The sequence below is a fragment of the Camelina sativa genome, chromosome 20 (assembly GCF_000633955.1).
Source record: "Camelina sativa cultivar DH55 chromosome 20, Cs, whole genome shotgun sequence".
Taxonomy (NCBI): domain Eukaryota; kingdom Viridiplantae; phylum Streptophyta; class Magnoliopsida; order Brassicales; family Brassicaceae; genus Camelina; species Camelina sativa.
This window is the reverse complement of record NC_025704.1, coordinates 6,331,855-6,342,290: the sequence shown is the minus strand read 5'-3', so window position 1 is coordinate 6,342,290 and position 10,436 is coordinate 6,331,855. Positions and strand designations below refer to the sequence as shown.

The following is a 10,436-nucleotide window of genomic DNA, read 5'->3' as shown; positions in this document are numbered from 1 at the left end:
GTGTCTATGTCAATCTTAGGATCTGAATGGTGACTGCGGTCAGGGCCGTCAAATCCGTCAGCGGTTTAGACCGTCCCAAAAACAGGCCTGCCAGCAGATCTGAAAGGACCAAGTTTATTTGTACATAAAAATGGTCCGCAGTTAGAAGGCAGCGGTTTTCTTTCTATTATCTTTAAACCGCACCACTGCGGACTGTATTTAATGAATTGTATTAATAATTTCAAGTCATAATAAACATTTTGTCCCGTGCTATAGCACGAGATACTACCTAGTCTATATATATTTTAAGTTTTTTTAACGTATTATTTTGTGAAATCACATGGACTTACAATGCTTTGTAGGTTTATAAGGTGAGTTAGTTAAAACAAAATATTGCATTTTAGTTAAACTATTAATTTAATTTTATAGTTTTAGCATCTTTAAAACGAATACAACTAAATCATATATTGTTATAATAAACTTTTAAAAAATCTTATTTTAATTGATAATAAACTAAAAATTTAAAATTTGTTTGTAAAATATCATTTTTCCGCTTACAGAGTTGTAAAAGTTAGGACTAGGAGATGAATTAAAATATATTTTTAATATAATTCTATGCGAAACAATTGAGCGCTTAAATATTATTTAGTAATGCAAAAGATCCAAATTACATGCATTCAATTATTTTGCTTTGCTTTAAAACACATGGTCTTTTTTGACTTTTTCCTCAAAAAATCCTGAGAGAACTATATTTCTTTTAAAAATATTATGGTCAACTGTATGCTAACATGTTACAACATCATTCTTCTCTTCAAATAAAATAATTTACAAAGACATACATAATCACTGGATCCAAGAAGCGTTGACATTCAAAGTTTTCTCTATAGTCTGAAGCAAATGGCGATGATGTGGTTTCAAAGAATTTTTCTTTTGCTTCTCGTTTCTTGGCTTGCCTCTTCAGGTACATTATATTGGAATCTCAATTGCTTAAGCAGTATGCCTATATTTATACTTTGTTCATTCATCTTCAGATCAACAATTTGTGTCATTACATTAATGTGCATTTTACATATGCAGATTTTCTGGAAAATCCAGACTTCGAAACTCCACCAAAGAACTCAAATGCAAGCACTAGCCCGTTTGTGTTGCTGGATCAGAACACTACACTCCCTGGGTGGACATTACAAGGGACAGTGCAATATGTTACTTCACTTGAACTGCCTGATGCCGGACATGCTATTCAGCTCGGTGAAGATGGCAAGATCAATCAAACATTCATTGCCAGAGGTGATGATGTGAACTACATCCTCACATTTGCGCTGATCCGCGCAGGCCACAACTGTTCAACCTCTGCTGGTCTCAGTGTCTCGGGGCCAGACAGTAATGCGGTTTTTTCTTACCAACAAAACTACAGTAAGGTTTCATGGCAGAGCTACAGTCATAACTTGGGTAGTTGGGGGAATGGTGAGCCTATTAACTTAGTTCTTGAAAGTCAAACGATAGATTCTGATTCTGATACTGATACAAACTCCACATGTTGGCCTATCATTGACACATTGCTTATCAAGACTGTTGGTGTAACATTGGTCCAAGACAGTGGTAAGTTACTTCTCCTTGTCCCTTTTGCGTTTTTCTGCTTTGTTAAGTCATCAAATCCGAGAATGCTAATGCTCAACACGGAACATGATGAAAGTAGATCTGATTTATACAAGTTCATATCTTGTAAATCTAGATGCATAGACTCACATTCTTATTTTGTTGGTGTAGGTAACCTCTTAGTCAACGGTGGATTTGAATCTGGACCGGGTTTCTTGCCCAACTCAACCGACGGAGTTCTGATTGACGCGGTGCCAAGCCTGATCCAGTCAGCATTAAGACAGTGGTCTGTTATAGGAACAGTCAGATACATAGACTCGGAGCACTTCCATGTCCCAGAAGGCAAAGCTGCAATAGAAATTTTGTCTCACACAGCTCCATCAGGCATACAGACAGCAACAAAAGACACAAGTGAAGGTTCGCGATACAACCTAGCATTTACTTTAGGAGATGCTAACGATGCATGCAAAGGACATTTCGTGGTGGGTGTTCAAGCTGGATCTGTAGCTCAAAACTTCACACTGGAGAGCAATGGGACTGGCTCTGGTGAAAAGTTTGGGTTAGTGTTCGAAGCAGACAAAGATGCAGCACAGATAAGTTTTACCAGCTACTCAGTTACAATGACAAAAGTGGATGTTCTTTGTGGTCCTGTGATTGATGAAGTGATCGTACATCCTCTTGGTGGAACAGCCTCAGTAAAACCCACATGGCTGCTACTTATTATTGCTTTGTTGTATGTTGCAGTTCTCTGATTGAAAACTGTTTGAGAGAGGGGTCATAGACTCATAAACAAGATGTTTTTGCAAGGAGATGTGATGATCATTCTAGTTTCATGATTATATATGAACACATTTTGTGACACATGAATCTTTCACAATCATGGTTTATTTTCCAGTGAGACATTCTTAATTTCTACTTTTATGTAGAAAGCACACATACAAATACACACTTGAAGCCTTGGAATAAGCAGACACTAAGTCCTCAATATAAATGGGATCTGCATGGCTTTGAGATTAAGGAGAACCAGCTTGTTCACAGAGATCCAGCAGGGCCAGTTTCTGTGTCATCAACAATTTAATTAGTAAACGCTAAGATTAAAATCAGTGGAACAAGAATAGCATGTATGAAATGATTTGCATACCTCAGGAATGGTGAGCTCGAGTCGAAACTTGGGACCATCATAGTGGTGCAAAACCGGCCTGAAAGAATCCTCTTCCAAAGCTTTGTACAGTTTCCTTACACGAATTCTCACCTATCATGTTGTCAATCACCATTTGGGGTTGTGTGAATCAAATCAACCATTGAAATAAAGATGAAAGACAGAATCCACATCGGATAAGAAGAATGAAACCTGTGCAGGAAATCTGGATTCTCCTTTGCATTTCTTGTCCTCCCAAGCAAAAGGGTCAATGTTTGAACCTCCAAAAGTTGTTGCCTGTACAAAACAAAGAGAAGTAACAATTCTTGGAGACTTGGAGTCATCGAGGAAGATATGAGCAACACTGACAAAGTAAAGTGCTATAGAACAAACCTCAAAAATGCCATGCAACTGATGAGTTGTATAGTTGTAGAGAAACAGAGGCAGGCCTGGTGTTATCGTCCTAACAGAGTCCCTGTATCTCGGTGGCAGACCTGACAGACACAGAAGAAGACATAAGAATGTATGTAAAAAGGATATGTAACCTTTAAATGGGCAAACTCCAAGATGAGATGAATACCAAAGAGCTGGCGCTTCAGATCTTCCAGCATTGTGTCGTTGTTACAGACAAAGATATAACCACCAAGCACTTCACTCTTTGGGAGACACTCCGAGGCAGGTAAGGTCTTGAACCTTTTGTCAGCAGCAGCATTCATGGAGTCACTGTTGTGAGTGCTGCTAAAGTTGTTACCACCATTGTTGCCTTCTCTGCTAGAGAACTGATTGTAGCTAAATTTGCCTCCACTCAGGTGTTTGTGGGCAAAAACATTAAAATCATAGCCAGCATTGAACTTGAGCTCCGAGTTCATCATGTTGAAGTTAAAAGTCTCAAACTTGTTCTCCTCTTGAAACCCAAATTTCTCCCTCGGCCTTATCTCAACAGGACCCTTTGATAGATCAAGATTGTTAGAACGTTCTCCCTTGGATCTAGTCTGGTCAGCTAGTTTAGATGCAGCCATGAACCACTTCTGATCCTCTGAAGCTTTCGATTGTCCTCGTAGCTCATCTCCTAGCTGCCAAAAGCTGCGCATGCTCTCCATCTCCAAAAGCTTTGGTTTGATAGAGACACCTACCATACCAACAAATAAAATAAATTATAGTATTTCACCAACCAATCCTAAAGAAATTTGGATTTTTTAATAATAACAACTTCCACGAGTGCCATTTCGATTTCTTAAATCAAAATTTCTCCAAAAGTATGAAACTTTAAACACATTTCATGATACCAACAATTTCAGAGATTACCAAAGTGAACGAACACTACAGTTCAAAGCACATCACTGAGATCTAACAACCAAAAGAAAAAACAGAGTCCAAACAAGCAGACTGTATAAGGAAGGTAAAAAAGATTAGAATTGAAAACTAGGATTTAACAAAATTAGTAAAGCTAAAAAATTTACCAGACAGACGAAACCCTAGATTGCAGAATCCCTGAATGAGAGAGAAGCTGTTGGATTTTTAATTGAGTGTTTCAATTTTTGGAGCTTCTTTCTTTTTACCCGACAAGGTTATAAATCATGGCAGTGTCCTTATTAATGCCTGAGGGCTGAGGCAGCAAGCTTCGTCCAACAGAAAGCTTGCCGTCTAACGTGACTAGAATGGTGCAACGTTTAGCTAGGAAACTAGAAACCGGCACGCAGTCCTAATTAGTCACACTCACATCACGTGAGTTTTTTTTTGTTTGATGTTTATAAACATCAAATTATCAAGAGTAATTAGTAATTATCAAGAGTAATTTAGTTTTTGAGATGTAATTACTTAAAAGGACCGGTTTAGACTTTAGATCGTGTGTGTTACTCGAGTGATTCGTCAAAACACACAGCAGCTAACAATGTGATAAATTTTTCTTCAACATCTTACCGCAGACTAAGAACTATAAGACCATGACTAATTCATTGGCCCTGGTGGCACGCAGACTAGGAACTATAAGACCATGACTAATTCGTTGGCCCTGGTGCAGACGAAGATTCGGTCCGTTTCTCCCTATGAACCGACCGGGGAACAAAGGTCAGCCCACGACCATGGCGTCGACCGAAGCTGACATTCGAAGGAGTTGTGTCTGCGGTGGTTAGCGTGGACAGTGCTGAGACAAGACCGTCACCGCTGGCTTTGTCTTCCACTTCCATAGCATCTGAAGAAGCTTCTTCTTTGTCTTCTTTGTGTTTCAGCTTTGATACATGTTGCCTCTGAAGTTTGTCTCTTCGCTTCTTTGAGAGTTGGGTCTTCTTGAAGAACTCGAATGTTGTTGGGAACTTGTGTTTGTCAACTAAGTGTCGACGCCGGGCTTTGTAGGTCTTGAACTTCAATCCACACCCTTCCACGAGGCACTCATACTGCATAAAGATGTTCAGAAGAGTAGAAAGAAAGAAGATTCAGTATATGATCACAGGTGAAGTTTAAAGAGATCCATGTAAAACAGTGACAGGAGCGGTATCACAGTCAATAGCTAACAGTTAGAGCACTGCTTCAAAACGGCACTTAATAGTTGCACAAAGAGATAAAGAGTATATAGTGCATACCATGTCATAACCCCGAGCAACTTTAGCTTGAAAAAAAGAGTCGTGTGCTTCGGAAATGTGGATACTTAGCAAGCGAGAAGTAGGATAGACCCTTGAGCATACTGAACAAGACGCAGTGTGCCGTGCATTATAGTGATCTTCAAAATGGTCCAAAGATTTCAGGCGTTCACGGCAGCCAGCAATGGGACAGGAGATTCTTCTGCGCAAAAAAAGTGAAGCTCATGATAACGATCAATGGAGACATGTGGACAAACGTTGGAATTAAAAATCGATCAGTGACACAACATAATCATTGCTATTACTAGTTGCCACTTAAAAAATGTGAATATCGAAGGAGAACTACTTACATAACAGTCATTCAACTCATGGCCATTTGGTTACTATACATTCTAGAATTCTGTCACGCACTACCAACAATCAGATGTCGGATAACTGACACCAAACCAGTTTCACCAAGAAGCAAAAAAAAAAAAAGACTGTTCAGATGATTAGCTTCAGCCGTATGAATAACACATCAAGAACCAATGTAAAAACAACGTTCATCTCTCAGAAGCAATAATCTAAATCTGAAAATTATAACCATCGCCATAGTTAATTGAATCTTGTACTAACAGAGCAAAAACAAAACAAAAAAGCCCATCCATGAAGAAGGATAAACATATACCTGCTTTCAGTTTCCACAATTATCTGCAGATGGTTGATTTCATCTTCTGTTAAGTCCAATGCCACCTGTATATCAAATCCTCCTTAGGACTCAAAACTCTTACTAGTACTGTAGGATGATATACAATGACTAATCAAACATTATACAATTCAATGGAAATCAAACAAAAACAAGAATGAATCAATCGTTTTATCAAAAAATTGACAAGCTAGACCTAATCATAACACCAAAAACAAAATCTTCCCAAGTGAAGTCCGCTATTACAGAACAACCAAACAGATCGAAACCGAATCAAGTATCATCACTACGGAGATGAATTCCACAAAAAAAAAAAACGTTTCGGGAGACAACGAAATAAACAATTCGACCTTTCAATTTGGGCAAAGCTAATGCCAATATCATCGTTAACTTAATTAGCTCGCAAGGACAAGAAAAATAAAATCGAAATTGAAACTGTGAAGAGTGATTCCATAAGAAGAGCATTACAGAAGATTTCGACCGATTCAGATTCCAGAAGAAGTAAGTACCTGTTTAGCTAGTAGTTCACGCTCGACATTTCCAGATGCAAAGAAGGGCGAATCCGGAGGAAATCTTCGCCGGATTGGATTCCAGACCGGAAATGCTAACTCCCCCACCGTGTCGACCGCCATACCCATAGCCATCGCCTCTCCACCACAACTATGACACAACAAAGCAGAACAACAAAATTCAAATAAAATTCGTTTTCTTCGTCGTCTCACAAACATGAAATAAAAACAAGCAAGCATCTAATAACTGAATATTTTCCTCCGCTCCGGTTTACTAACTGGATCCTTCCCGGACTATATTATCATGTCCACTTTTTCATTAGGCCCAACTAAGGCCCATATATAGAAACCATGAATTAATTTGCTAGGTCAGTTTAGATTAATTTGTCTAATGCAACGAGTTATGGTAGTGATAACTAAAAACATATTAATTCTATAGATCAAAGTTAAGCTGTCTAAAAAAATAAAAATAAATTAGTTAACCTCTTAAATACTTGTAGTTTAGGTACGTGTGTGCTCATAATATTTATACAGAATATATTGTTCACCTACAATGAGCTTATAAATAGTTTTATTATTTGTGGTTGAAATTGAAACGAGCAAATTATAAGAGAAATCATCTTGACTTACATCACGCTATCATTATGTTTTTTTTTTTGGGTAGAAAATAACACTTTAACCTAAACAGCAATTTGAATAATTGTTAAAGTTTCTATTATAATAAGAAAGAGAACTAGTGCGGTGCGCTATGATATGGTAGAGTTAAAAATTAAATAATCATATTCATATACCAAAAGAAAGCTGTGTTGGAAGAAACTAAATTTGGATATATTAAATGTTTTATTTTGAATATCGGCTTCAATGTTAGAACCGTTGAGCTAAAGTTGATGAACTAAATTAGAACAGGTATTCCGCTGAATTCAAGCATCAGTCAAAATCATTGTCATATTAGGGGTGGACAAAGACTTCTTTTCAAACTCATATTTTGAATTTATTTTATCCATTTATTGTTTAACGACAATGTATTAGTTAGCTATACTTTATACGTTTCATCAAGACAATTTGGTTTTAAAATCTCTTAGAAACGTTTCCATGCAGATGACCTGACCTAATGAAGTTTGTTAGAATGTCACTCTCAGTAAAAACCCCCTAACTCAAGAAAGTTTAATTCTGGCATTCACCTTCTCGCTCAAGTAAAAGGTGAGAAGATCCTAGTTGTAAACATTGTGACTAGAGATTTTAATCATCAGAAACTAAATAAACATATTTCTTTTTCTTTTTCTGTAACTTTATTCATTAACAAAAACTAAAAACACTACAAGACTAGATCCAGCGGCTATAGATAAATGCGGTGGCATATCGGAGGGTCGAAAAAGATTGGTGTGGTCCTATATATTCAAGAGACGACTGTATCAAGAGAAGAGTTTAATATTAACAAAGGACAAAACCTATCAATATGGATACTCGTAGTGATGATGCAAATAAACCCATGACGATGTGGTTCTTGGGGATGTTGCTGTTTACCATGGCGACCGAGTCGGAAGCTCAGTTGTCGGAGAATTACTACTCCTCCACATGCCCCAACGTGGAGCGTATAGTTCAGCAGGCGGTTACTACAAAATTCCAACAAACTCCTACGACGGCTCCGGCAACGCTACGGATGTTCTTTCACGACTGCTTCGTCGAGGTATGCATGTATACTGAAACGGAGGCTTTTTGTAGAGTTTAAAGTCTTATGGAGTCGTTGTTTTGGTATTTGTGATCATGTGGTTGGCTTCTTTTTTTAGGGATGTGATGCCTCTGTTTTGATAGCATCTGAGAACGAAGACGCAGAGAAGGACGCGCCGGACAATAAATCTCTTGCTGGAGACGGATTCGACACTGTAATTAAAGCTAAAGCCGCTGTAGAAGCTCAATGTCCCGGCGTTGTTTCATGTGCCGATGTACTAGCCCTCGCCGCGAGAGACGTCGTCGTGCTCGTAAGTCCACCACTCTTTGAAGTCACTAACGTTTCATTATATTTCGCCAAGTAAAAAAAAAAAAACCAATCACTAACTTTGTGAGATGCTAACAGGTTGGAGGGACAGGGTTTAAGGTTGAGCTAGGGAGACGAGATGGGCTAGTGTCCAAGGCGTCTAGAGTGACCGGGAAGTTACCTGAACCAGATCTTGACGTGAGAAGTTTAGTCGAGAACTTCGCTAAAAACGGGCTTTCACTTACCGACATGATTGCTCTCTCAGGCGCACACACCATTGGATTCTCCCACTGCAACCGTTTCGCCAACCGTCTCTACAACTTCTCTAACTTCATGCCCCTGGACCCTACGCTCGACCCGGCCTACGCACAACAGCTGATGTCATCCTGCCCTCGTAGTGGCGGGAACCCTGCCCAAGCCATACCCCTGGACCCAACCACCCAAAATAACTTCGACAATACTTACTTCCAAAACCTCGTGGCTCGAAAAGGCCTTCTCACCTCCGATCAAGTTCTGTTTAACGATATCTCGTCTCAGGCCACGGTGATCAGGTTTGCTAATAACGCTGAAGAATTCAGCAGTGCCTTTAGCTCTGCTATGAGGAAGCTCGGCCGCGTTGGAGTTAAGGTTGGAAACCAAGGAGAGATTCGAAGGGACTGCTCTGCTTTTAACTAGCTTTTATCGAACGGTTAATGTTCAAAACATAAAACATATAAATTCTGAAGCTTTTGATTTAAAGCTTTTGTTACATTTAAAATGTCATAATAATCCACAATGGAACTTCTTAAATTGTATTGGTTGAGCTATTTCTCAAGATTAATCAGATCCCAAATATTTATTTAAAACTGAAATTTTATTTTATACATGGGAGTGTCTACAGATGTTTGCGTAGATGTTGCTTCGCGCGGATATGAATACANAAAAAAAAAAACGTACAAATCAAATACAAAATTGACAATAACGACAACAAAATTGATACAGAAAACAAACTAAAAAAAATCGACACAGTGACGAAAACTACTGTATCATCGGAGAATCGAAAACAAAAACCAAAGAATAAGAAGCTGAGCACGATCACATATGATAGGGAACAGATCTTAGGTACGGGTCTTGCCATAGAGGTGAGTGTAAACGGACTTGGTACGACGCACAAGAATCATACTCAAGATGCAAGCGATGATGCAGAATCCAGACATTATGAGTGACGTCAAGTAGAAACAGATAGAACCATTGCATCTAAGGGCGTCATTTGGATCAAACACGGATCCTTGTGCTTGCCGTTCTGCTTCCCGGTCATAGATGCTACTCGCAATCATACCCGAGAACACCAGGGATCCAGCCGGGTTTGCCAGTGTCAGGAAATTGTATAAAGCTCCAAACTTCTTCAGACCAAAGAGCTCAGAGGCAGTAGCTGGGACAATAGCCCAGTGGGCACCGTATCCGAGTCCAATCAACAACGTGCCAATGTACATCGCTCCGGGCCATCCGTACGCAAAGAAGATGTGTCCTACTGACATTACTAGCTGAGCCAGAGCCATTGCTACCGGCCTTGGATACGCGTAGTCCCTGCACATCATTCAAATCAAGATCAGAACAGGAGCACAAAAAGAACAGATCATAGGCTTTCTGAGATATCAAACCTGACAACGAGCTCGGAGAAGTAACCACCACCGACGCGTCCAAGGAAGTTCCAAATGCTAATCATAGAAACAAGCACGTGAGTGTTATCATAACCAAGAGACTGACTCATCTGACCAAGATTGTCAATTACTGTCAAACCCGAACCAGAACCGAGCAGCAGGGAGACGAATATGAGCCAGAAGTCGGCCTTCACCAGTGCCTGCGTTAGAGTAAAATCTTCTCCTCTGTGAGGTCCTCTACGTCTCTTCACCCTAACCGCCCCCTCTGCAGCTGCCTGCATTAGCTGTGCTTGCAAATGCGCAATTCTCTTATGTCTCTCTGAGGCAGGAAGCAAATC

The 10,436-nt window shown here is 39.4% G+C and overlaps 5 protein-coding genes across 5 annotated transcripts in view; 2 read left to right on the top strand and 3 right to left on the bottom strand.

Annotated features, from left to right (window-relative positions):
- Positions 827–2,436, top strand: LOC104769644. The gene is made up of 3 exons (XM_010493910.2): positions 827–940; positions 1,057–1,578; positions 1,747–2,436. Exons 1-3 carry the CDS (start codon positions 877–879, stop codon positions 2,325–2,327), a joined length of 1,167 nt encoding a protein of 388 aa, XP_010492212.1. The 5' UTR covers positions 827–876; the 3' UTR covers positions 2,328–2,436.
- LOC104769645 (B2 protein) lies at positions 2,389–4,296 on the bottom strand. The gene is made up of 6 exons (XM_010493911.2): positions 4,174–4,296; positions 3,294–3,842; positions 3,107–3,207; positions 2,927–3,010; positions 2,717–2,827; positions 2,389–2,633 (listed from the first exon to the last, which is right to left on the bottom strand). Exons 2-6 carry the CDS (start codon positions 3,811–3,813, stop codon positions 2,589–2,591), a joined length of 861 nt encoding a protein of 286 aa, XP_010492213.1. The 5' UTR covers positions 3,814–3,842; positions 4,174–4,296; the 3' UTR covers positions 2,389–2,588.
- On the bottom strand, positions 4,579–6,707 carry LOC104769646 (zinc finger protein 511-like). Its single transcript, XM_010493912.2, has 4 exons — positions 6,484–6,707; positions 5,957–6,021; positions 5,293–5,491; positions 4,579–5,106 (listed from the first exon to the last, which is right to left on the bottom strand). Exons 1-4 carry the CDS (start codon positions 6,700–6,702, stop codon positions 4,711–4,713), a joined length of 879 nt encoding a protein of 292 aa, XP_010492214.1. The 5' UTR covers positions 6,703–6,707; the 3' UTR covers positions 4,579–4,710.
- On the top strand, positions 7,698–9,377 carry LOC104769643 (peroxidase 55-like). The gene is made up of 3 exons (XM_010493909.2): positions 7,698–8,170; positions 8,271–8,462; positions 8,558–9,377. Exons 1-3 carry the CDS (start codon positions 7,940–7,942, stop codon positions 9,131–9,133), a joined length of 999 nt encoding a protein of 332 aa, XP_010492211.1. The 5' UTR covers positions 7,698–7,939; the 3' UTR covers positions 9,134–9,377.
- Positions 9,275–10,436, bottom strand: part of LOC104772249 (protein NUCLEAR FUSION DEFECTIVE 4-like) — a 3,530-nt gene continuing 2,368 nt past the window's right edge. Inside the window, exons 3-4 of the mRNA XM_010496882.2 lie at positions 10,099–10,433; positions 9,275–10,024 (exon numbers count right to left, since the gene is read on the bottom strand). Coding sequence (XP_010495184.1) covers positions 9,556–10,024; positions 10,099–10,433 — 804 coding nt within the window. The 3' untranslated portion in view covers positions 9,275–9,555. The remainder of the gene's footprint in view (positions 10,025–10,098; positions 10,434–10,436) is intronic.

Excerpts from the sequence above, each read along its gene's own strand:
- LOC104769646 (XM_010493912.2), bottom strand. The coding sequence starts at position 6,702 with ATGTTTGTGAGACGACGAAGAAAACGAATTTTATTTGAATTTTGTTGT. Across the intron at positions 5,492-5,956 it reads ATTGTGGAAACTGAAAGCAG|AAGAATCTCCTGTCCCATTG; the intron begins GTATATGTTTAT and ends TTTTTTGCGCAG. Across the intron at positions 5,107-5,292 it reads TTGCTCGGGGTTATGACATG|TATGAGTGCCTCGTGGAAGG; the intron begins GTATGCACTATA and ends ATCTTTATGCAG.
- LOC104769644 (XM_010493910.2), top strand. The coding sequence starts at position 877 with ATGGCGATGATGTGGTTTCAAAGAATTTTTCTTTTGCTTCTCGTTTCT. Across the intron at positions 941-1,056 it reads TTCTTGGCTTGCCTCTTCAG|ATTTTCTGGAAAATCCAGAC; the intron begins GTACATTATATT and ends TTACATATGCAG. Across the intron at positions 1,579-1,746 it reads AACATTGGTCCAAGACAGTG|GTAACCTCTTAGTCAACGGT; the intron begins GTAAGTTACTTC and ends TTGTTGGTGTAG.
- LOC104769643 (XM_010493909.2), top strand. The coding sequence starts at position 7,940 with ATGGATACTCGTAGTGATGATGCAAATAAACCCATGACGATGTGGTTC. Across the intron at positions 8,171-8,270 it reads TTCACGACTGCTTCGTCGAG|GGATGTGATGCCTCTGTTTT; the intron begins GTATGCATGTAT and ends TTCTTTTTTTAG. Across the intron at positions 8,463-8,557 it reads CGAGAGACGTCGTCGTGCTC|GTTGGAGGGACAGGGTTTAA; the intron begins GTAAGTCCACCA and ends AGATGCTAACAG.
- LOC104769645 (XM_010493911.2), bottom strand. The coding sequence starts at position 3,813 with ATGGAGAGCATGCGCAGCTTTTGGCAGCTAGGAGATGAGCTACGAGGA. Across the intron at positions 3,011-3,106 it reads AGTTGCATGGCATTTTTGAG|GCAACAACTTTTGGAGGTTC; the intron begins GTTTGTTCTATA and ends TGTTTTGTACAG. Across the intron at positions 2,828-2,926 it reads AATCCAGATTTCCTGCACAG|GTGAGAATTCGTGTAAGGAA; the intron begins GTTTCATTCTTC and ends ACAACATGATAG.